Source organism: Castor canadensis, chromosome 8 (genome assembly GCF_047511655.1).
Source record: "Castor canadensis chromosome 8, mCasCan1.hap1v2, whole genome shotgun sequence".
NCBI lineage: Eukaryota > Metazoa > Chordata > Mammalia > Rodentia > Castoridae > Castor > Castor canadensis.
In genome coordinates, this window is record NC_133393.1 from 88,814,989 (window position 1) to 88,839,688 (window position 24,700).

The 24,700-nt window shown below is 52.3% G+C and overlaps 1 protein-coding gene and 1 long non-coding RNA gene across 3 annotated transcripts in view; one reads left to right on the top strand and one right to left on the bottom strand.

Moving 5' to 3' along the window:
- The window catches only part of LOC141425757 (uncharacterized), a 35,199-nt gene that overhangs the window by 5,912 nt on the left and 4,587 nt on the right, over positions 1-24,700 (top strand). The gene's annotated exons all lie outside the window — the stretch shown is intronic.
- Krt80 (keratin 80) lies at positions 495-23,566 on the bottom strand. 2 transcript variants are annotated; one of them, XM_020160189.2, is made up of 9 exons: positions 23,109-23,558; positions 17,305-17,513; positions 12,868-12,928; positions 12,471-12,566; positions 4,498-4,662; positions 3,875-4,000; positions 3,025-3,245; positions 2,529-2,584; positions 495-2,395 (listed from the first exon to the last, which is right to left on the bottom strand). In XM_020160189.2, the coding sequence occupies exons 1-9, from the start codon at positions 23,406-23,408 to the stop codon at positions 2,271-2,273; spliced, it is 1,359 nt and encodes a 452-aa protein (XP_020015778.1). In that variant the 5' UTR covers positions 23,409-23,558; the 3' UTR covers positions 495-2,270. The 2 variants fall into 2 exon arrangements, with proteins under 2 accessions (XP_020015778.1, XP_073939532.1); XM_074083431.1 differs by having other exon boundaries at positions 2,319-2,430; positions 23,109-23,566.

Genomic DNA, 24,700 nt, shown 5'->3' on the forward strand with positions numbered 1-24,700 from the left:
ACCCACTTCTGCACTTGGGGAGGAAGTCTAGGTTGACTCTCTTAAGTTTCTATCTTGTCACTGAACCTGACTGTGGGTTCTTCACAGTGTGTGTGCATGGAGGGGTTGGGGGAATGACAGCAGTCTTGCTGTCTGAGCACAGGGCTGGGCTTGCAGAGGTCCTTCATCCTTATTTGTTGATCTAGAATTTGATTTGGCAGGATTAGGCCTGTACCCATCTGAATATATTCTGGGCTGTGCCAACTCCATGGCCAGGCAGAAGTGCTGTAGAAGGAACCCTGCTACCAGGTGGGGACTCCCCCTGCTTGTGCCTGGTGAGGCGGCCCACATGGTGCCTGGACATGTTGGGAGGTACTGGGAACCTTGTAGGATGGCAGGGCAGGGGACCTTTTCATATCCAAACCTCCCCTTCTCCTGTAATTGGAGAGTTCATAATATCCCATGACCAATCTGATGGATCTGCCTCAAGAGAGGAGCTGAAACAGACACACAACTTTCTCCATACACAAATCTCAACATTTTATTCACCCCTTGGCAGGGAAAAGGGGGCATTGCCCCAAGATAGTCAGTCAGTCAGGTATGTGGCTGGGATATGTGTTATTTAAAATCCAGATAGTTCATACAGCATGGATCATGCAGAAACAAGAAGGGAAGCAATAATTTAAAAGCCACATAAGTTATGAAAAAATAATATATATGTTTTATATCTTGCATCCCCACTGAGGATTTGCTCCCTTGGAAACCACTAAATACCCCGAGAGAAAGCAGCAGTGAGCACCTTCTTTGGGGGACTTTAGGGATGAGTATATAGCTGAGGTCCCTCTGGCCTGAGAGCATTGTTAGCTCATCAGTGTCCCCCACAGGCCTGGAGGGCCAAGGCCTGGGACTTCCTGTCCTGGAGAATGAGATGAGGGAATTAGACAGGCTAGAAGAGGAGGTGAGGCAAGGTAGGAAGGGGAGCAAGGCAAGGGGAGAGAAGGTGGAGGGGAGGCTGGCACTGGTAGGGTTCTTCTGCAAGCCCCAGAGCTGATACAAGAGCAGAAATGAGGAACAATGCTGCAGACCCCACATTTTGTTGTATGGTTTTTCTCTTTGGTTGAGTCCTTTTAAGGCTGTCATTGGGGTTCCCCAGCCCAACCCAAGGGCTCTGAAGCTCCCAGACCTGCCGGACTGTGCCTTCTTCATGGCCCTCTGAGGCAGGGAGAGTAGGCAAGGAGGGAGCAAGGGGCAAGTGTGGGAAGAAAAGAAGAAGCTGGAAGCCCACAGGAGTGGGGTGTCCCAGGTCCTCAGGGAATGTAAAGGAAGGCAGGAGAACAGGGGCCCTGAGAAGTGGGGTTCATAGGCAATGAAGGGGCTTGGAGTTTCCAGGCAGGGTAGGCTAGGGGTCACTAGGACATGCTACAGCAGGCTGAGGCTGGGAGAGGTCTAGGATGGGGACATGACACTCAGATCCCAGTCTGGTGGCACACTACAGAATGCAAGGAAGTGAAGGGGAGGGGCTGTATTCTCCTGCCTGGTCTTAGACTGTCAACTGGCTTCCATTTTCAGGGAGATAACCACAGCCAGAGTAGCTTCTGGAGAGACCTAGGGAGCTGGATGGTGGCAGCCTGCCCAGTTCTGACTGGGATCTTCTGGGAGGGGCCCGCTGGAAGAAGGGGAGGTGCAGGTGTCCTGGCTAATCTGCAATCTGGGCTCTTGTCTGAAACACCCAGGCCTTTCCTCCCCTCACCCCGTAATACTGTCAGTGTCTGGGGACCCCAAGTGGATGAAAGCTGTGGAATCTTCAGCACTCAGCCCCCTTAGAAATTCTAGATGTAGGATAAGGCCTGAGTTTTCTCTTCAGCCCAGCTCATAGACTGGGTGGGGAGTGAAGGCACCAGCCTCAGATCTGAGGCAGAGGCAAGCAAGGCTTGAGACAGAAGTTTAGGGCAAGTGTCAGGCAAAGTATTGAAGCACCTTGGTCAGAGCCCTTCATGGGAGAAGAGGCTCAGAGGAGTGGAGAAGTGGACACAGACTGACCCCAAGTTCCCATTCACCCAGCCAGGAACACCTGTGACCAGAAGGTTGGAAGGGAGGTACTGAGACACTGACGCAGAATGGAACTGGCAACCCACCACCAAATGTAGTCTCTGGTTGGAACCCTTCTTTTGGTTTTGTACAAGGTTTTGTCTTCCCTCCCAACCTGGAGGCTCCAAGCTGTATTCTTGAGTCTAGCTTAGGTCACTCTTGCTGTAGTAGGAGTGACCTGGGGCTCCTGGGGTCCAGCTGCCTTACTCCGAGGCCTCTGACTCCTGTGAGAGGTACTTCTCTGACATTTCAGTGATTTGAATCACAGGGCCTCTTCGGTTCTTCTTTTTCCGGGAGGGAGCCCTGGAGAGGCCTGACTTGGAGGCAGCTACAAGGGACACAAGGGGGTGGGGAGGGAAGGGGCTAGAGGATTGAAAGCCACTTAAATGATGCCTTTAGGGTCATGATCCCCTATGCCCAGGACCCCTCCCCACCACTAGTTCCTGGGGGAGGTGGCTCACCGATTCTGGATCTGGACTGCACAGCACTGACCACAGTGGCTGAGGGAAGGTCCATCCTGGGGGAGGAGAGGGACATGATGGGATGTGAAGGAAGCCTGTGACTTTAGCTCCCTTGGGACTGGAACCAGGAGGCAGGCAAAGTGGAGGGTGATTCTTGCTTGTTACTCTCGGCCTTGGGGTTGCCCTTTGGTGTGACCCTGGTTAACGCTCTCTGTTCCTTCTTTGCTCTGCGTAAGTAGCTAACATTACTGAGCACTGATTTTTGACAGATATTTGTATGGCTTTTCCATCACAAGTGAGTCATGTTTAGGATCATCTTCCAGTTAGGGAAACTGAGACTAAATGAACTAGGGTAAGATCCCAGTAAGTGGCTGAGCCAGGTCTTGCATGCAGGCCTGCCAGGCTCACTGTGTCGTGCTGGAGGGGAGGTGGACTCTGGGCCTGGGCCTCCAGCCCTCCCTCTCTCCAGTACCACCCTACCCCTCCAGCCCCTCACCTGCTCTCCTCGCCCTCCACCAGCTTGCGGTAGGTGGCGATCTCGATGTCCAGGGCCAGCTTGGTGTTCATGAGCTCCTGGTACTCGCGCAGCTGCCGGGCCATGTCCTGCTTGGCCTGCTGCAGGGCGGCCTCCAGCTGGGCTAGCTTGGCCTTGGCGTCCTGGAAGGTCAGTTCACCCTGCTCTTCAGTGGTCTTGATGTTCTCCTCCAGTTTCAGACACTGCACCAGGAGGTCAAAGGAAAGGAGTTGGTGAGTGGGAGGGAGGGAGTGGGCCAGGCTAGGAGTCTGACAATAGCGTGCATGGATGGGCAAGGCACATGTTGGGGGAAACAATGGTGCTCTTGGGAGTGGCAATGGGTTACAATGCAATAAGAGAGAGTTCAGTTAGACCTAAAGAGACACTTTCCTAAGGCAAGTCCCACAGGCCCCTAAAGGCTGCTTCCCAGCTGTCCTTATAAGACAGCACTTGCTCTAAAGCCTAGTCCTAAGCCCTAGCTGGAAGCTGGAATTTAGGCTCCCACTCCCTTCTCTCTGTATGGTTGGTGGGGGTCTGAACAGGAGGTGGGGGTTCTGTTCAGGTGTGTGTGTGTGGTGGAAGAGCTTTCTGACATCCCAGCAACCCAGACCAGTTTACAGGTCATGTTTCTGTGCAAACCTCATGTGATCCTCCTGACCACCTCAGCAGACTGTGCTGCTCTGCCAGGTGGGAGATTAGGAAACTGAGGCACAGAGGAACGAAGTGACCTGCTCAGGGCACTTGGCCAGGTCTTGTGCACACTCGGTGTGTGTATATGTGAATTCTCCCTATCCCCTCTTTGTCCGGTCCCTGCAGTCCTGCAGACACTCACATGACTCTTGATGGAGAGGCTCTGGGACCGAAGCTTCTGGATGCGCACGTTGAGATCAGCGATCTCGCTGCGGCTGCTCTGGAGGCTGCTCCCGAACTCGGCTGAGCGGGCGACCCGCTCCTCCAGCTGGTGAGGGAGTGGAGGTCACAATGAAGGGTGGCTCAGTACACCCTTCCTGGCACCTCTCCATCCTTGCCCTGGCTCTTCCACCTCAAAAGCTTCTCCTGTTCTCCTCTGCAGCCCCACCCCTAGACCCACCTCCTTCTTCTACCCCAAATGTCCCTTTGGGTGGCCTTCTCCCAGCTGCCTTTGGAGAACCCCACAGCTATGCCCACATCCGACCTGGGTGGATAACACCACTGTGACCTCTAAGACTGTAGCCACAGACTGTGGCTTCTCTCTCCACTGTCCCCAGAGCCTGGCATATGCTGGCTCATGTTCTCCACTGCCACTTGTAGACAGAATGCTATGGTCCCCATCCAGCCCACGCTGGCCTCTGAGCCTCCCCACACCCCTTCGGAGAATCTCAGGACATAAAGTGGCAGGTGCCCTTAGCCATCTCCTGCCCAACCCTTCCTGTGGCCCAGAGAGGAATGTCCCACCCTTCAAGGTCAGCCCCATACCTGACTCCGTGAGTACGCCTCAGCCTCTTCCAGGCTGCGAGCTGCGATGACATCATATTGGGCCTTCACCTCCTCCACTAGACCACTTAGGTCAATGTGGCAGCGGCTGTCCATGCCGACTGTCACTGACACATCCTTCACTTGGGCTGCCAGGTCCTTCAGCTCCTGGACAGATACAGACATGGGGGGGCGCTCAGGATGGTGAGAAGGGTTCAAAGCCCCTCAGCCACCCACATTTTCTTTGTCCCCAGGGGTAGTGAAGAGTGGGGCTGCTGTCCTCCTGTCTCCCTGGAGAGACTGTCAAGGGATTCATGCTCCCTGTTATGATTCCCCAGGTCCTCCCCACTCACTTACTAATTGTCCTACAGGGGAGGAGGGCAGGGAGGGGCTCTGGCCCACTACCCACATGAGCTTCATATCCCCATTTCCCCACTGTCTGTCCTGCTGCCCACTCCTGGGCTGGCATATCCTCCTCCTGGTCGAGTTGGGTTTGGCGGGGAAGACCCCTCTGTTTGAGGTTTCACCACCACGGCTCCATGGTGCGGCTCTCCCTCCCCACAGGACAGCATGTTCATCTCTTCCCCGTGTCTGGTGAGAGTACTGAATAAACAGGACTGAGAATGACAGGGGGCAGGGTGGGACTCGACACAAGCAGTGACTCCCCTATCGCCCTGCCTTGTTGAAAATGGTCACAGCTGCAGGGCGGGTACTGATGACTCACGCCTGTAATCCTAGCTACTCAAGAGGCAGAGATCAGAAGGGTCGCAGTTTGAAGCCAGCCAGGGCAAATAGTTCACAAGACCCTATCTCGAAAAAAACCCATCACAAAAATAGGTCTGGCAGAGTGGCTCAAGGTGTAGGTCCTGAGTTCAAACCCCAGTACCACCAAAAAAAAAAAAAAAGAAAAAGAAAGTGTGAGGCTGAGGTCAGGCACCTGTTCCACTCCCCTTCAGGTGGAGAAGCTTGCCTGGAAACATGACAACAGTGTCATCTCCTCCCTGTCCCCGAACCCCTCTGGAAATAGTCAAATCCAACCCTTCCTAGAGGTTCATTCCAGGCCTGACTGTGCCCGGTGTTTTCTACACATCCCCACAGTTCATCCTCCCGGATCACGGAGGGGACCCTGGCATGAGCAGGTAGAGGAGACAACTGCAAGGGGCAGAGCGTGACCTGAGCTCCTGTTCATGCTGCTCCTGCTCAGCTCAAGTGGGTGTGGGTGAGACAAGGAGCTGAAGCCTCTACTGTCTTTCTAGCCCCAGGCTGGCTTTCTACTGCCCCAGCCCAACAGCTTCCCCATTTTATGGAGGGAAGCAAGAGAGGCAAGTGGAACAGGAGACTCCATTGGGTGATGCAGGGTGTCACCTTGAGCCTGGGTTGCTTCCCCTGAGGATGCTGAACAACAACCTGGGCCCTGAGGGAGGTAGTTCAGTGTGTGCGTGTGTGTACATGTGTGCATGTGCACATACACAGAGCATCTGTTGCCATGTTGCACAGACAGCATAAGTGAGTTGCCAGCGAGGCTTTGAGAGGCAGGATGGGAGCCAGGCAGAAGGTGGGGTGGCGTTGTGCTCTGTTCTGCTAGTGTGGGGCAGGGACTGCATAATGTTCTCTGGAATTCACAGCCCACCCTTGATCCCTATTTCAGTCATCAAATTTCAGTCAGTGTTCTCAGTTGCTGAAGGCTTCATAACTTTTTAAAACTCTGAGTCAGGATCTGAACAGGGTCCATACCTTGAAAATGGTCCGTATGACTCTAAATGTCTTTTAATCTGTGGATACACCTTCCATTTTTCTGTTTCTTTCTTTTTCCTTATAATTTTTCTTATTGAAAATACAGTGTTGTCTGCCGTATAGAGTCCCCCACAGTGTGGATTTTATCCATTGCACCCCGCATTGATGTTCAACATACTTCTTTGTCCCTTATGTTTCCTGACAGCTGGTGCTGGCTCTCAGGCCTCCTCAGATCCAGGTTCAGCCATCTCACTTGTGGCTGCATCCTGATCCTAGTTCCTGACTTTGGGGTTCTCTCCCACTCTCTATCCATCTCTCTCTCTCTCTCTCTCTCTCTCTCTTTTTTTTGGTGAGACTGAGGTTTGAACTCAGGGCTTTGTACTTGCAACGCAGGAGTTCTACCACTTGAGTCATACCTCCAGTCCATTTTGCTTGGGTTATTGTGGATATGGAGGTCTTGCAAACTATCTGCCTGGGCTGGCCTCAAACCTCGATCTTCCCACTTTGCCTGGCTCTTCTGTCCATTGTTATACTCAGAAATTTGGTAGGTCCTCTGTTTCTGCCCCTGGCAGGGTCTGGTACTTCTGATGCATAGCTTGTACCCTGGAGCTGTAGACTACAGGACCAAGTGGGGTGGTCAGATAGGCTGCATGGACAGCTTTAAATGATACCCTTCTTGACTGTTCATATGCCAGCCCCTGCCCACAAGCATCTTCTGGTGACAAGGAGGGCCTCCTGGGAAAGGAAGCTTAGACTGTGGTAGACATTCTGAAGACCCTTCTTGGGCATCCATCTCTGCCCGGGAGCTGGCAGGACCCAGAGCCTAGTGGTCAATTGCCCTTGGGAGTCTCTTGCTAAGGGGTTTTGGTTATCTTCAAATGAACTGAATAGAAGTCTCTGGGCAAAGGCAGGCTGAGGGCCCAACCCAGAATAAGGCTGATAATTACTACAGACACATGCTCCTCCTCTACTGCCTGGTTACCACTTGATATGTCCCACATGGATTGGGCATGGGCTGGGCATGGTCACAGACAATTCTAGAGATGCGGTTCCAGAGCTTCCTTGGCGGGGGAGGTATTGTGGAGGTCAGTGAATGCAGGACCCTGAATGGAGCCCCCATAGCACCCAAGCTTGGGCCTGATTTGACATTTGGTCCAGGGAAAGGCCAGGACACTGCCAAGAAAAGCTTCAGGGGGGCTCCCCTGTCAGGCCAAGGGATGGACAAGACACGGCTGATGGAGCAGCCTCAGACCCTTTCTGGAAAGAGCCTAGGCAGGAGTGTGGTAAACAGAAGCTGGAAATGGGGTGTTGAGAACATCCACAGACCTGTTCAGACATGCTGGGCCCTGCCGGGAGTGGAGGGGATAACAATGCTTGCTTGTGTACTGTAGAAGCACCACCTTGGATGGGCCCCCAGCACCTTCAAGTTGGCAAGAATTATACCACAGTAATTCTTAGGAGCCAGAACCTGAGGAGGCTGCCATGTGTGGGACTACCCTCATCGTGTTCCCCAAGAAAGGGGCAACTTAGTGGGGCTTAGTAAAATAGCACTTAAGGGGCACTGGACTCTGAATACTGCCATGTCTTATTTGTTAGATGTGGAGGTTAGGTTGAGTCCTGCGCCAAAGTTCCTCCATATTGTATAGAATGTAGCTTTCAGGATGTGCCTTGCCCCGAGGGACTCCATTTTATAAAGCAGCAGTATGCTCGCTCCCTTTTGAGGGTAAATGCTGAGGCAGAATGACTTTCCATCTCATTTGTGCAAGTAAACAACCTCCATCTGTCCAGCACAAAGCATGAGACAGATTGATAAATAACTTATTTACACAAATAAAAGAGTACCACCTATGAACTTATCAGGAACATATGGACACACGAGTGTATCAAAATCTTATCAGAAAGACCAGGCCCATGAATTATCATACACACCAAGGAATGCACCAAAGAAAGATGCAACCCCCTCACCTGGATCAGATAAAAGGAGGGGTGCCTAACACTGGGGTACAGTGGCACCCACTAACTCATCATCAGACCATCAGTGCATGGGATCCACGGCCTCCCAACTCTGTTCCCGGGGCTTCAGCTCAGCATGATCTCCTGTGACTCATTTTAATTGTCATCCATCCAGACCCAGTAAACCTGGAACCAGCTCTGTACCTTGAACTAGCATTGTGCCTTGAACAAGGTCTAAGTTTTCACACCATTAGGCCTCAACATCTCAGCGTCTAGGTTCCTTATGTTAATATCTAAGCACCTGAAGTGACTTTCTTTGCATCTGTACCAGCCTTCAGGAAGGCCTCCTTGAACTCTACAGCTGCTTTTACCCTATCTTAGCAGTTCTGAAGTGTAATGTGTGACCTGAAAGTTAATGTTAGTAATTAAGATTGAAACAAAAGAAATAATTTGCTAATGGCTTATGGCTATCAAGTGAAATCAGTAGTACTTGGCAAATTAATGCCAACAAAATTGACATAGCTTGTGAATTTATTGTTAGTTAATTAATTCTGACATTGTGGAAAGACACAAGTGAGTCTATCTGTTTCTGACATAGCTTGCTCATGACAAGCTACCAAAGTTTTTACCATGAGCAAGCTACCCATGCTCTGCCACCTTTTTCCTTCTACCAGAGGCAACTGTGGTTGTCACCTCCCTTTGCTTAGACTGCTCTGCACAGTTAAGTAGCCACCAGGCACAGAGGTGATGGAACACTTAGAATGTGACTGGTCTCTGGATCTTAGGTTTTTTTTTTCTCCTTTATTCATATGTGGATACATTGAAAATGCCATCTATTGTGTATTAAGTACACTGTTTATTTTTTTTCTTTGGTGGGACTGGGGTTTGAATTCAGGGCTTCACGATTACAAAGCAGGCACTCTACCACTTGAGCCACACCTCCAGTCTGGGTCTCAGTTTTATCATCTGTAAAATGCTTATTGAAAGCAACTAATGTCTATTAAATGATTACTATGTGACAGATATTATTCCAAGTGCTTTAGGATCTATTAAGAAATAAATCCTCACAACAGCACAGCAAAGTAGTGCTATTAGTTTTTCCATTTTAGAGATGGGGAAATTGAGGCATGGAGAGATTAAAATAGCCTGCTCCAGTTCACATAGTTACTAAGCCAGGATTCAAATCCAAGCTGCTCTAAAATCTGTGCTCCTGTAATTATTATCTCTAATTATCCTTAATTCATGGAGTTACTGTAAAGATTAACTGAGATTAAGTCTGAAAAGCAGTTAGCACAGTGTGTGGAGTGTAGTAGGTTCTCAATAAATAGCAGCTAAGGATATTATTGTCCTGATGAAGCCAGAATGCAGGGTCCAGGGGTAGAGCTGCCGATTCCTGGCATAGCCTCCCTGCCAAAGCTGTTTAGACAGCCTCCCAGGAGGTGTGCCTGGCTGCAGGAGGTCGTCAGCAGATTCCACTGCTAATCCCTACAACCAGAGCTTATGGGTGGGGCAGGCCATGTTCCAGCTGGATGCATCCAAGCCTCACAAGCACTCTGAGCGTGTCATGGTCATAGGGTCCTGCCCAGCTGGCTGGGAAGGACTTTTCAGTGTCCCTGCTGTGTGCCCTCTGTGTTGGGGAGAGGGGAGGGCTATTTCTGGGACATGGAATGGGCCTATATAGTAAGACTTTTCTGATCTGATCCAGTCCTCCTCGGGCTACCCGTGCTCTGCCCTCTTTTTCCTTCTATCAGAGACAACTGTGGGTTGTCACCTCCCTTTGCTTAGACTGTTCTGCACAGTTAGGTAGCCACCAGACACAGAGGCAGTGGAGCACTTCGAATATGGCTGGTCTAAACTGAGATGAACTGGAAGTGGAAAATACCCTTTAGATTTTGAAGATTTAATAGAAACAAAGAGTAAACTAATCCATTAATTTTTATATTGATTATATATTAGAATAATCATATCTTGTTTATATTGAGCTAAATAAAATAGATTATTAAAATTAAATTTTCCTGCCATTTTTTTTCTTGCAGTACTGGGGATGGAACCCAGGACCTCATGCATGCTAGGCAAATGCTCTACACTTAGCCATACTCCCAGCCTTGCTTCTTTTATACAATGTGGCTACTAGAAGACTTAAAATTACATATGTGGCTGATATTTGTGGTGAAACTCTTTGGCAAAGGGTCAGTGCTGCCTTCTCAGTCTAAAGAGGTACATGTAGAGAAATGCAAAACTCATCTGACTTCCACCTTGATGCTTGCAAAAGTAACAATAACTATTACACGGGTGCCCCTCTGTATCCACAGGTTCCTCAGTAGAGGATTCAAACGCATACTGAACGTGTAGAGACTGCCTTTTCCTGTCATCATTCTCTAAAACAATAGTGTGATAACTACTATTTCTGTAGCATTTACATTGTATTAGGTATTATAAGCAATCCAGAGATGATTAAAGTACGTGGGAGGATGTGTAAGTTACATGCAAATACTATGTGATTTTATGTGAGGAGCCTGAGCATTCAAGGATTTGGGTATCTGCAGGGGTCCTGGAACCAATCCCCAAGAATACAGAGACAACTGTAAAACACCAGCCCTCATTACCTTAATTGTAGTCCCTGTTCCATGGTAGTCTTATAACAGCACAAACCATACCCCGAGTTCCCCATGTGGCACCCCTCCCTAGTAACCTCCAGTGTTCATCACACTTACATGAAGTCAAACTCTGCCTCAGAGCTTAAGGACCCACGGGAGCCAACCCTGCTCGTTCTCCTTGATGCGCAAGTCCCACCCTGCCCTGTCTGCTCTGATCATAGGTTTCCTCCTCTCCTGTTAGCCACCAAGCTCACTCTTGCCTTAGAGGCTGTACAGTTCTTCCTGCTAAACTGCACCATCCCCATCTTGGACTTCCCTCCTTGGAGAGGCCCTGGCTCTGAAGTTTTCCTCTCCTTCCAGCATGATCACATCACCTGATTTATTTGTATTCCAGTACGTATCACTCTCTGTCCTGGCCCTTTCAGATCTGGACTTGCTGGGTGTTGGTAAGCAGGATGGAGCACAGATTAGGAAATACTGGCTCTCTGATGCCTGCCTGGCCTAGGCCAATCCATCCAGAGTTTGGGCAGAGAAGCCCCCAACCACTTCTCAAGCCAGCTGGAGGGCACAGAGCCCTGGGCAGCACCCTTGGGTCTGGCCTGGCTATGCCAGGACAGGATGCTTTCCAGGGAAAGCTGGAAGGCTGCCTTCTCTCTGCTTTGTCATATCCCATGATCATAGCAGGTCTCAGTCCCATGGGGGGAACCTGGAGGTGCTGAGCATGCTAGAAAGGCATGCACAGCCATGAGGCCTAAGTTTCCTTTTCATGGGAAAGGTCATGACATTGTGGTTAGTAGGCCACAGTGCCTCTAACAGAACTTCTTGAATGCGATAGTAACTTTGATCTCTGCTCTGACCGCGGCTGCACTGCCATTGTTTGGAGCCAGCAATTTGCCCCAAATACTTTCAACCCCAACAATGGTCTGCCTCCTCTAAGCTGGATGGTAGACATTGTGGAAGGGCCCTTTAGTGCAGGGGTATCACCTCTGCACCCCTCACCCCTGTAAGAGGGGATGTGGAGAGGAGGCAGGCACCCTGCAGGATGTCCACGAGGCTGCGGTGGGGCAGAGGGCCAGCAGAGGGTTCACCTGAAGGCTGCACTGGCAACATGCACAGGCTTTGCCAGGTCACTGTCCAGCCAAGCTCAGCTAAGGACTTAGGAGACAAATGACAATGTATTTTGGAGGTCTCTCTGTCTGCGTTTACTGGATCATTTTTGTTCTGTTAGAAACTGGCTCTAAGTCTTCCCTGCCTAAGCCAAAAGTGCGAAAGGGCAAAATGCAGGTCCATCAGAGTGGAACCTGGTGTGTGTGTGGGTGCCTATGGTTTAGGCTGTGTGGCTTTGAGGGAGATCAGTTCAATTGGAATGGCTGTTCAAGGTCCCTAGGTAGAGGCCAGCCTCCTGATCCTTGCCTCATACACTTGGACCCTCGCATACCTTCAGCACCACAGCTGAAGTCATGGTTCTACCTGAGAGAATGGCTTTGGAGACTCTGTCCACGTTTCAAGAAATGATAGGCAAGGGATATAGGGTTTTTGCTATCAAGACAGGGAGGGGCTTAGGAAGTTATGTTTGTGACTGGAACTCAGGACTGTTGGAATGTTCCATTTCCCTGGATATTCTACCCTCCGTTGTGCCTCCCATTGAGCAGTCTGCTCTGGTTCAGGGGATACTGACTTCATCCCACTCACCTGCTCATAGACAGTTTTCATCAGCTCCACGAAGCTCTGCAGGCCTTTTAACTTGGTTTCTAGTTCGGTCCGTCGAAGACACTCAGCATCCAGGTCCTGGGGTTGGGAACAGAGGTGAGAGATAGAGAAGGAATGGCGGTGTCCCAGGGCAGAAGCAGGAGGGGGAACTTAGCTTCCTGGGTTGTGTGTGTGTGTGTGTGTGTGTGTGTGTGTGTGAATTCCCAGAGGAGCTCTCGATCAGAGCCTGGAGGAAGGGGAGGCTGGAGACAGACATATCTCTCTATCTGTTCCTGGTTGTGGGACTTAAGCCTCTGAGAACTTTGCTTGAGCACAAGGGAAAATGTGTAGTTCTGAAGGAATCCATAGGGAGGACCTTGGGGTGGGCTGGGCAGACTACCTTCTTCAGCTGGACAAAGGTGAACTCCAGGTCTGTGCGCTTAGAGATCTCGTCCTCATACCTGGGGATGGGAGGAGAGGTTGCTCAGGTGATGTGGTGAGGGTTGGGGTTTGATTAGTTCTTTTTGGGTGGGGCTCAAGCCTCCACAATCCCACTTGGTGGCTGTGCCAGTTAGAAACCTTCCTTCAGTGGACACAGCTGCAAGCATCCCCTCTCTTCAGTGATGCCAGCTCCTGTTCTCATTCTCTCTCTGCAGCAGCATTTGTCCCTTTCCTGGCTCTGCAGCACACCCACCTCCTCCAAGAAGCCTTCCTGACTATACTCCCTTTTACCCCATCTCCCTGCTCTTTTGTTGTCTCTCTACTTCTTCCTCAAGAATCTTGGGTTCAGGCTAGCTATGCATGGGACCAGGTCCTTTCTGAGCATCCTGCTCACCTCCCCTTCTCCTACGACCCCCTTCCCCGAAGCCCCACTCTCCTTCCTTCTGTTTTGTTAGACAGTGGGTAGCTATCCCATCCTGCTCCCTCCAAAAGAAGACAGAAAGAGAGGATCCACAGTGTACTTTGGGACAGGTGACTTTATCTCTCCTCCCTCGGCTTCCTTGTCTCTAAGGGGTGTGTCTGTGGGGGCAGGAGGAGGGGTGACAAAGCCTACCTGTTAAATGGCAGGCAGCTTAGTGTGTAGCTAACACTACAAAATATTCCATTCTACAACTGCTCTCCTCCTTAGTCAATGCCACAAGTATTTGCAACAAGGCACTGTTAGATGGGGGACAGGACTCCAGCGTCCCTGACCTTACCCTCTTCCTCCAATCAAGATGTTTGTCATGTCTCCTCTGCCCCCAATAGGCTGGCATCAGACAGCTTCAGATCTCCTACCTCAGCTTTCCACAGCTCCAGCAGCGTCGGGTATGGTTCTCCCCTCCTCTCTAGGGCATGCCTGAGTCACTGATGGCTCTAATTACAGTCGCCTCTCTGCCTGACTGGCCCAGTCCCTGACCTCACATCAGGGGCAGCATCATCCATGGCCCCGTCAGGTGGCTGGCGCACCTCCTCATGCGTTCTTGTCCACCAGCCCACCCAAGAAGAGGAGGGAGTGAGGGCTCACAGGACATTTGGATCTCTGCATCTTGAGATGCCAGTCACAAACACTATCCCTGGCCCTGTGTTGGCTTCCAAGAGTCTCTGAGGGGTTGTGAGGGTGTAGGTCATGGGAGTTGGGCAGAAGGCTGGCCATCAAGAACAAAATGCCCCAGAAATCATGACTGGAGGGGGTGGGATGGGTACTCAGGACCACACCCTCCCCCTGTGTTGGGCACCCTCTCCTAAGACTCTCAGAGTCCCCTTCTGGTGAGGTCCTATGTGTCTCCTTCCACAGATGAGGAAACAGAAACTCTGAGAAAGGTTTGGAGGGGCCTGTGGTGAGCTGGTTAAGCAGAGGGCTCAAATCCTGCCTTCCTAGCTGTGGCCTTGGGAAGTTACTTAGGCATGTGCCCCTCATTGGTTGCCCTCCATATGCAGGCAGGTGGTTCAATCCTTTTCTCTCCCTCTCCTCTGGGTAGCAGAGTCCTGCTGGCATGGGGGAGGACCCTGGGGAAGGCAGCCTGGTGGGGTCCTCAGGTTCCCAGCCTCTCCTCACACCCTCATACCTTCTTGTACTCCTTGAAACCTCCCTGCCTCCCTCCCATCAGATGCCCTCATCACTCTATGTCTGATCACTTGGCCCACTGAGTAATTTCTAATTGCTTGGGGTCTGCTCCCTGATTTGTTGATAGCTCTGTCCCCTGTAAAGACTTGGATGAGCCCCATTCAGTCTCCCACTCCCTTGAATGTGTCCTTTGCAGGCAAGCGGCAAACCTGTATTCCTAGGGTATTCCTTGAAGATCCACCTGATAGAGAGATTCACCAGGGGCCCCAGGAAAAATGCAGAGGAAGTGGAGGGGAGTCAAGTGGCCACTCCAGCAGACAAGGATGTCAGAAGTGTGGGGACTTGAGGGAGTCCCCTCATAGCATCTTGCCTGGGTTGGGTCTGTCCTGGCCTTGCCTTTCCAGGTGGGCTGAGGCCTGAGGCCCCAGGCTTAGTGGCCCAGCAGGAATTCTGGACTGAGACCAAGTACTGGTTCGAGTCTGGAGCTGGTCCCAGTTCTTCTAAGGCTACTGTTATCCATCCTAAGCTTTGTATGAATTAGTAAAGTCCCTTCCTCTGGGGTGTGTGACCTGCCTCAGCCTGCACAGTCTAATGTGACTAGATTTCAGACCCCATTCTCTCAACCACATGCTCTCACAACTCTATATGGTGTCCCTGGGTCACTTGCAACGTGGGCTTGGGAAAGTTGCTTTCCCTTGCCATTCCTCTGCTTTGTCCTTAGTAAACAGAAGAATTAGTCAAGCCAAACCATGGGGCCCCTGTTACCTCCAAGCCCTTGGAAGTCTCCATTCCCACAAGTGATGCTTTATCCCCTATTCCACCTCCAATCTTCTACCAGTCTGCCAGCCATTAGCTCCCAAACTCGTTCTCAGGCCCTTCTCAGCTTGTCACACCTGCACCCCTCCACTGTAACTTGTTTATTTCTGGGAGCAAGGCTGATCTCATCGCCTTGCCAAGGCAGGGCACAGCCCCTCCCTGTCAGGGTTCCACCCTGTGTCTGAGGCTCCCTCCCGGGATGGGGGGGAGGGTGGCCCAGGCTCAGCACAGCCAGGCTGCAGCTCCCTGGTTGTGGTCTACAGACCCAGAAACCTTGCCGTTAGATCCAGTCTCTCTTTCTCCTGCTGGGTGGGCTCCCTACCAGAGAGAGAAGAGAAGCTGTGAGTCTAACATGGAGTGGACAGAAACCAGGCAGTAGGCCAGATTGGAGGCCGAGCCACATAAAAAAATAACAAGCAATGTTTGTACAGGACTCCAGCTGCACAGCTCCATGGATGAGGTCTCACTGGCTGGTGAGCAGCCTTTCATGGAGGCGACAGGGTTAGCATGCATCACCGTGTGCCTGAGAACAAGCCCTGTGCTCTCTGGGCATCTGTTTATTCCCATAAAAGGAGGAGCCAAGACTCCCACTCAGAGCCATTTCTGATCCTATGAGGGCCAAAGTCCTTCTAGGGACTAGAACTAGTGAACTAGGCTGCGGATTCAGATGTATAGACTTAGCATCATGTTTAGATGGGTTAGCCAAGCAGTTCAGATTGGGCGATCAGATGCTTGGTGTGTTTCCTAGGACATGGGAGGGTAGGGCTCAGAGAGGGCTGGTAGGCAAGCTGATCCACAGCCCAGGTGTCCAGATTTCTGGACAGGCTGTCCCTATCTTCTGCTCTGCTTGGCTAATTGCTCTGTAGAATGTAGGCCTCACCTTTGATTGGCAGGGCATAGGACTGGGCTGTACTACCAGAGGTAGACAGGGGTCCACTGTGCTTCCTGGCTGGAGGCCCCTTGGAAGAAGACCAGAGCTAAGGAGGGGGCTCAGAGGCATGGGCTTTCTGCTCTACCTCAACCTCCTTGTCCCAGAAGCTTTGTCAGATTCCTGATCACAGAGGTTCGCTTCTTCCCTGAGCCACCTAAGTGCTTATTCTGCCCTCCTAAGACTGACCAGTTCAGTTCAGCAACCCCTTGTCAGTAACACTGCCATTTATTGCCATCAGGCACCATGCTAAATTCTCTGCTTCCTCCCCCTGCCAGCCGAGATTGTTGTCAACCACCATCATTTCCATTTCACACAAGAGGAAACGAAGTCCAGCTAATAAACAGCTTGCTTGACTGATTTCACAGTGCTGGTGGGGGTGGGGATTAACCCCCTATGGTCTATTGCCATGCTGGGACCAATAACCACTGGCTTGTATTGCTTACTTGCTGTTTGTCTGCCTGCCCAGCATCTTGCAGGCAGGAGCTGTGTTTTCCTCATCTCTCTGATTCCCAGGCTACCCCAATGGCTGGTGCACAAGACCTATTAAAATAAAACCCATCCTTTCCATTCCTGGCCTGTGCCTGGCTGCTTCTCTCTCCTTTGTAGTCAATTGAGATAAAAATCCAAAGCCATATGCAAAGCAGAACCATTCATTGCTATATTAGTGACAAGCTTTCCTGTCCCAGCACAGGGTGTGGCACGAGCAGGTTGTTTACAGGCATGGGAGGGGGCTGCTTGAGCCAGGGCGGTGGGTGCGATGGCACCTGAGGGACAGCTTTAGCACAGGGCTTAGCTGGAATCCAGCACCAGACTGGCTTTGTGTTAAGGTCACTCCTGGAAAGGGAACAGTTCCAGATTCACCGCTACATCCCCAATATTTAGAATGGCACCTGGCACATGTGACATCTTCAATAAATGTGTCTTGAGAAAACAAATATTCCATAATGTCTTTCTCCCTTTTCTGACTTGGGTGCATCCCACCCGAGTACAGCTTGGTCCCCACCCTCAGTCCCTGCCCATGACACCCATAGGGTGTGACCTACCTGATTCGAAACTCCTCCACCTTCTCCAGCACCTGTAGCAGGTTGGCCTCCAGCTGTCCCCGCTCCTGGCTCACTTTGCGTAGCTCCTCCTGAAGCCGGGCCTGGAACGCTTCATAGTGGTGCCCGAGGTCAAATGTGGATGAGTCCTGGCCTTGCAGGAAGCTCCAGCGGGTCTCCAGCAGCTGGTTGCGCTGTTCCAGGGCTTGTACCTGGGAGAGCAGGAGGGCACTGAGTGAGTCAGGGGTGGTCCCATCTGGGCCCCCTGGCAGGCTAGTGCACCCCCAGGGGGGCTTCCCTGGGAAGTGACGGCTCATCTATGCACATCCATCCGGGCTGGTGCACTCAGCATTCAGAATGCACCTTCAGTTACTGTTCAAGCCGAAGATGCTGAGATAAGGAAAGGATGGGGGTGGAGCCAATTAGCAAAGGCTTCCTGGGGAGGGCAGGGCAGCAGGATGAGGGAGGGAGAGCCAGGGTGTGTGATGCCTGATAGGCTCTCCAAACCAGGGGGTTGGGAGACCCCTGGGTACTGTGTGGTGTCAGAGACCCTGTTTACTCTTTCCCCAAAGGCAAGCCTGGTCTCATCTTGCCTTGGAAATTCAGCATGGTGGGGCCTTCTTGGGACTTCAGTGCTAATCTTCTAGATAACCGTAGACTTGCAGCCTTTCTGAGCCTCAGTTTCTCTAGCTAGAAGTTGGGGTGATAACACCTGCTTGCCTGTGAGGGCTTTGGGGGCAGAAGCTGAGGTTGTGCTTGGCATAGTGGTAGCAGTGATGTTTATGTGGAGTCTACCGTGTGCCACACCTGGTTCTGAATACTTCATCTTTATTTAGCTCATTAGAAGCCTGCAACACCCCACAGGGTAGGTATTATTGTCAGCACATTCTACAGATGAGGGAGGGGGCAGAGAGCTGAAAGAATTGCCTAAAGTCACAAAATCAGCATGCAGCAGAGCCTGGCCTGGAATTTAGGCAGTTTGCATTGAGTTCTTTTAACCACAGTGCCTGCCTCCTGTCTGTTGCTGGGTCACTGGGACCTGGGACCCACCTGCCTATTGAGCAGGCTTCTGCTTCCAGGTAGAGCCAGGTTTCCCTCCAGGATGAAGACTGGGAGGGCTCTGAGTCCTGCTTCTTCCCTCAATCTCCAACTCTTGCTTGGACTCCCACAGGGACAGTTGAGCCCATGGACCATAGCTTGGCCACTAGAAGGGTGTCAAGGTCCCTCTTCATGCTCCCCTTCCTTCCCCCAGCCCAGTCTAGTTTGGTCAGAGCTCCCCTGCCTCTTTCCCACCCAGCAAGCCATCTTCTGCAGACTTGGTGCATTCCTTCCTTCCATCCCAGGCCCTGCCTGCCTCCCTCTTGCAGGAAGCTGCCCATACAGCTTCCCCTTCCTTCCAGTACCATGGCCCTCAACTGATGTCCTTATTTTCCAACCACCACCTTCTCCTTCAGACTAGGAGCCATCTGCCCTTTTCCTGAGGTCCCAGGACACAGTAGGCCACTGAGGTGGAGGGTGGCTGGCTGGACTCCATGATCATTAGCCAGTGATCTCAGCAAGTAGCTGCTTCCCACCCCCCTAAACTTGGTCCAGATCTAAGCAGCTGCTCTGTGCATTCATTTACAAAGAATGAGAGGTTCTGGGGGTCAGGTGACTTGTCCAGAGCCACATAGCAAGCTTCCCAGACAGACCCCTCTGATGGCTGCTGCCTACCTTGGGCCCTCATGGCTCCCTTTCCTTCTTCTCTTGTGGCCCCACCTGCAAAGGTTTCCTTCTTTGTCCTGAGACACCCTAGTGACCTTGGGAAGCTTCCTTTGCCATTCAGCTTAGCCCAGGCCAGCAGAAGGATGACGGCAGCCCTTGAGAGCTGTCATTCACCTGCTTCATTCTCATCTCTACTGGGAAGTTCTGCTGGAAGGTGCCTTAAACCTACCGTCTGCTGTAGTCACAGCCAAACAGGTTCAGTGGGGATGGAGGTCAGTAAGGTTTCTGCCCTGCTTTGTGTGAGAGAGGGAGCGTGGGGCGGGGGGAGGTATCTTCTCACCCCACCTTCACTCAGTTCTGACAAGCAGGAGTCTTGTGTTTACACTGAGGGTGGGGTGAGAGGAGAGACATGAGGCTCCTTCCTCCACCCATGAGAAACAGAAAAACCTTCACACCAGCAAGTTCTTTCCTTAGTCTAACCTCAATGTTCTATGCTTCAGCACTGGTCTGTTGGGAGATGGTGTGCATTTGACCAGCCTGAGGGTACTTGTGATCCTGAGGGACCAGGGGAGCTCTCTGTCTCCTGCTGCCCTTGGGGGCATCTCTTGTTGTCTCAGTGGGTAGGAATGGAAACTCATCCCTCACCTAGGACCCTCCCTTCAGAGAGGTTCCTCCCTCTTGGAACAAAGGCCTAGGGAGGGCCAATAATCCCAGAGCTCTGAGAGGTACCAGGTAAGGGCCTCCAACCCACAGAGGCCCTGAGCTCTCCCTTCTAACTCCTTTCTCTGGCCTCGTTGACCCCCTGCCCTTTGGCCAAACAGTAGCAGCTTTAGAAGAGACCTCTGAGAGCACACACCCACTCCATCTACTTCTCTACATCACCTCTGAGGAAACTGAGGCTCAGAGGCACAGAACTCATGGTACTGGGCCAAGCTGAACCAGGGTTACAGGGAGGGATGCTTTCTTTGTATTGGAAACTGAGCAGCCTGAGCTGGAGCTCTGGCTGGAGTGGGAGAGGGTCTTGGAGGAGGGGCTGGTCACCTTGAGGCTCTGGTTCTCGAGCCTACAGGGAAGCTTCTCTGGGGCAGGCAGGTCCCTACTCCTCTGGGAAGAGCATGGAATCCCTTTCCTTCAGCCAAGGAGCCAGAGTCCCTTCATCAGGAGGGGCTGGTCTGCATCTGCTACCCCCAGGCAGGTGATGATGTCCAGAGGTCACCCAGGCCTAAGGGAAAGCATCTCCCCACCCCTCTGTCTCCAGACATTCACCACTGCTCTTGGGTTTCCTCACCACAGGCTCCTTAGGCTGACCCTGGGCAGTCCTTCCTCTTGTCCACCTCCTCTGCCTCTGTTGTTTGTGTGGAAAGGCCAGAGGCAGCAACAGCTGCCCCTGCTGGACGTAGGCCCTGCCATCCCTGCTGCTTCCCTCCCCTTCTCTCATGACTTGGCTTTGCCAGTCCCGCCACGGGCAGAAGCTCAGGGCCACTTGTACAGCAGTGCAGAGCTTTGCCATGGAACTAGAGGCACAGAGAGAGTAAGAGAGAGAGTAAGAGGCCCAAGGAAACACAGTTAACAAGTGGAAGAAACAACCCAACTTCAGGGTCTCTCTGACAACTTGTGGAAGACCCTTCCTTACCTCCCACTCCCTCCATTGCTCTTCCCTTCTTCCCACCCCTTCACACTCTGGTTTCTCTCCATGCCTCAGAGGGCCCAGAAGGGGATGTGGAGCACAGTGTCCCTGCCCCTGCCCCTGATCTGGTCATGGCATCTCGCCCATGGGCCTACACTTCCCTACAGCCTGAGTGGTACCCATACTCCTTGCAGGACCCCTCCCTCCCTCCTTTCCAGGCTCCTGCCTAGGTGGATTCTGAGAGCTCTCTGGGCCAGACTCATTTATTTTATTTTTATTTAACAGTTATAAAGCATTTACCATGTGCTAGGTGTGTTCTAACTGCTTTTCAAAGCTCATCCCATTTGATTGACAAGCCCATTACACCGATGTGCACTGAGGCGCAGAGACGTGAAGTAATTTGCCTGGGATTACACAGCCGGGAAGCTGTGGAGCCAGGATTTAAACCCAGTTAAGGCGCTCTAGAGTTCACTGTCTTAGCTTCTACCTGCTTCCACTCAGGCCTCATGGCCTTTACCAGGAGCTAAGGCTCCTAGGGCAGAACCCCAGCCATCAGGGCCCCCGAAGTTGGCACCCCAGCTCCCTGCTCCACACTACAAAAGGCACTCTATCTCAAGGCCAGGCTGGTGGGTTCAGAGGCTCCAGTTCAGCTAAAGACCTTCAAGGTAAGCCATTTCCCTGGCCCTGGGCACAGGACCCCAACCCCGAGGGCTTCCTCCCTGTGCCCACACCCACTGGCTGCCACCCTGTGCCCATGGCAGAGGCACAGGGTGACATCAGCACTGGCGTTCGAGGGAGAAAAGCCATCCATCTGAGCCAAATTACATAGCTCAGTGAAGCACTCCTTTTAAGGGATTAGCTGGGTTTGGCTGGTGAGGAGGTGCCTTGCAGGGCCCTGCTTCCCAGGGCAGGAAAACCAGCCTGGCAACGGGACTCGGTGCAGCCTGCACTATGGGAAGGGATGCATGGCCTCTGTGGTCATTTGTCTTCCCCCTTCATGGACCCCCATCTATGCCCAAGGAAACACATAACCCCAGTTATGGTCCAGGCACATGAATGGGGAAGGGAAAGATATGATCTCCATAATCTCAGAGATCCTGATTTTGTGTCTTATAGACCTGAGTTCAAATCTAAGCTTATGCCACTTGCTAGGTGTGTGACTTGGGATAAAGCCCTTGGCCTCTCTGGTCCTCTCTGGTTTCCCCATCTGCAGAATTGGGAAGATGACAGCCTCTGCTGTCGTGCTGTGTGAGCTACATCCATCCCACTTGCCAAGTTCCCATGGAGGGACTGACACAACATCCACAACTTGTGTTCCATGCATGTGACTTCCTGCCCTCTGCCTCTCTCTGTGAGCTTCCACCTCCTGGGGCAGCCAACAATACACAGAGAAACCTAGAATCAGAGACAAGGGAAGACAAGGACTGAGTCGGGACAGGAGGCTGGGCCTCTTGTTTGCTCAGAGAGGAGGAAGCTATCTGGAAAATGGGTATCAAATGTCTTCTTTCGAAGGAAGTAGAGATAAATTAATATAAAAGGTCCAGCAGTGTCTGGCCCATGGTAAGCAATCAATACAGCTGTTGCTCTTGGGATTATCATTTCTGGTCAGGGCAGGAGGGAGAGGAGCTGAGAGGGCTGGGCTCAAGGAGCTCCTTAGAGGAAGTGAATGGGGAGCTTGGTTGGGGGAAGTTAGGATTTCCTTGGAGCTCCCTTGCCCTGGTGGTAGAGATGGACATGAGAGCCCTAGACCGTGGTCATGAGCAGCAGAACCTAGGAAGTATGGAGAGTTGGGTATTAAGGACTTGTCTTCTTTACTCAGGTGGGTTGCAAGGAGGCTCAGCTGGCTGCCCCACTGGCTGCTTGGTTCTGACTCGAGGCATCGTCCCCTGCATTCCTATCTTCTGACTAAAGATGTAGCTTTGCTCACTGGGGCCTCAGTGGCAGCCTCCTTCCGGCAGCTCACGTGCCCCTCAGCCCTGCCTGTTCTACTGACCAGGGAAGCTGAGCAAGGCTGTTTTAAGACAGATGTTGCTTGTTCAGGGCCTTGAGGGACAGACGAGGGGGTGGGCTTCAGGATGTCATCTTTCCTATTCACCTGCCTAGGAGTAGGACAGCAGGTCATGGCTCCATGACACCTTTCCTGTACTAGCCATTTCCTTGGCCACACTGGGTGCTCCTCTCTAGTTTTACATGGGGGGATAGGGTGACCCCCTATTTATGTAGCATGTCCTTATCCAGACACCCCTCAGAGGCCATCTGGGGATCCCTTTCTCCCCAGACACCAGGATGGATCAGGACTTCCCTCCTCATCTCTCTGAGGCTCAAAATTAGCTTGCTGGCTTAGCCATGCTGCCTTTCCATTGGCTAGGGGCAGAGGCGGGGCATGATGACCGATGCTCAGGAAAATACAGAGCATAGCCACCTGCCCAGGCCAGACAGCCCTTCTATTTTGGTACACCCTCCCACTTCTGCTCACCTTGCCAATCAGGGAGGCAAATTTATCATTGAGGACCTTCATCTCCTCCTTCTCCTGGTTCTTCTGCTGCTGGATGGCTGGGTCTACCTTGAGGTCCAGGGGCACCAGCAGGCTGGGGTTCACGGTCACCTTGGGGATGGTATCAGCTGGCCGGCAGCTTGTGAGGCTGTGGGAACTGAAGCTTGGCCCTGGGGCCACGCAGCTGCTCCATCCTGAGGTTCCAGGCCGGGGGCTGCCCACAGGAGTCACCTCACAGCCACTGAGGCTGCTGAAGCCAACGACGCAGGAGCGGCAGGCCATGGTGGCCCCCCCGGCCTGGGAGCAGGAGGGCCCAGGGATGAGCAAGTGGGCCTTGGAGAGGTGGTGGTGGCTGCCTCCTGTTGCAGCCAGGGCAGGCTGGGGACTGAGGCACAAACACCTGTTGTACAGTGCTCATTAGCTGCAGGAGGGCGGGACGCCTACCAGCCAGACCAACCTGTTAGATGATGTGGAACTCCTGCCCCTCCCCCGGCACCACGCACCATCTGCCTGCCTCTCTGGCAGAGCTACCTTGCTAAAGGGGCTGGTCACAGGCCCCCAACCAAGCCAGGCCTGACTCTCAGGGGAGGGGACAAAGGCTGGGCTGGCTGGGTGGGTCTGGGGTGAGAGGTGTCAAGAAGGTAGACTTAAAAAGGAAGGAGAGAGGGGGAAGAGAGCCTGTGGCCACAGACCTTACTACATACCTGAAAGGTGACGTAGCTGGGCTCACATACTTCTGGAAAAGATGAGGCAAGCGCAGCCCTGAGCTCCCGAGTGCAGGGCAGCTGTCTTGGGCACTGTGCCAGCCTGGCACAGGAAAACAGCACCTTTATTATTATTTTCTAGCTGCCAAAGAGTCTCCCTGGCTTATCTTCCCCCTTGCTTCCTGCCTTCACTCATTATTGGAGAACTGCAATGTGCAACCCACTGTCTCAAGGTGCAGGAAATAGATCATCAAGGCAAGAGTCTTTGGCTTTGGAAAATCGAAGTTGGGTTCAAGACTCAACTTGGCTGCTCACCATAGCGTGACCTCTGGCAGGTTACTAGACTTTTGCCCTCATTTGTAAAGGGGGATGAAAATACCAGCCATACCGGAGGTAGTGCAGGCAAAGGTCTTAGCAGAGGACCTGCTGGAAGGAGCCAGCCTCAGTGCAGGGTGTTTGCCTTCACCTTTGGGGGCCCTGATGGAATGCAGCTCTGCCTCTATAGCTGTGAGAACACCCCCTCCACCTCATTCTCCCTTCTTCCCATCTTCCCATCTCAGCTTCTCTAGATACTTTGACCTTTTTCATAGAAACACACAGTGGAAATAGAGGCTCCACGGACTGCAGAAGGCCCTCAGCCCGGGCACGCCTCCCCTCCCTTAGTCCCCGAGGCTCCATTCAACCTCTTCCTTCTTCCCTACCCTGATGGCCCCTGTTGCGGCTGGCTCTGGGTGTTCTTCCTGGACCTGGCACACCACCCTAAAGCAGAGAGAGGAGCATGTCTGGTAGAGACTTGGATGGTCAGAGACAGAATGGTTTTAGTCCCCTATGGGACTCAAGGATGACAGAAGTCCTGAGGGGATCTGCTCA

Coding starts and splice junctions, on each gene's coding strand:
- Krt80 (XM_020160189.2), bottom strand. CDS start 23,408: ATGGCCTGCCGCTCCTGCGTCGTTGGCTTCAGCAGCCTCAGTGGCTGT. Junction 17,514..23,108: donor TTGCCTCCCTGATTGGCAAG/GTGAGCAGAAGT, acceptor CTGCTCTCCCAG/GTACAAGCCCTGGAACAGCG. Junction 12,929..17,304: donor GTGGAGGAGTTTCGAATCAG/GTAGGTCACACC, acceptor TCCCATCCCCAG/GTATGAGGACGAGATCTCTA.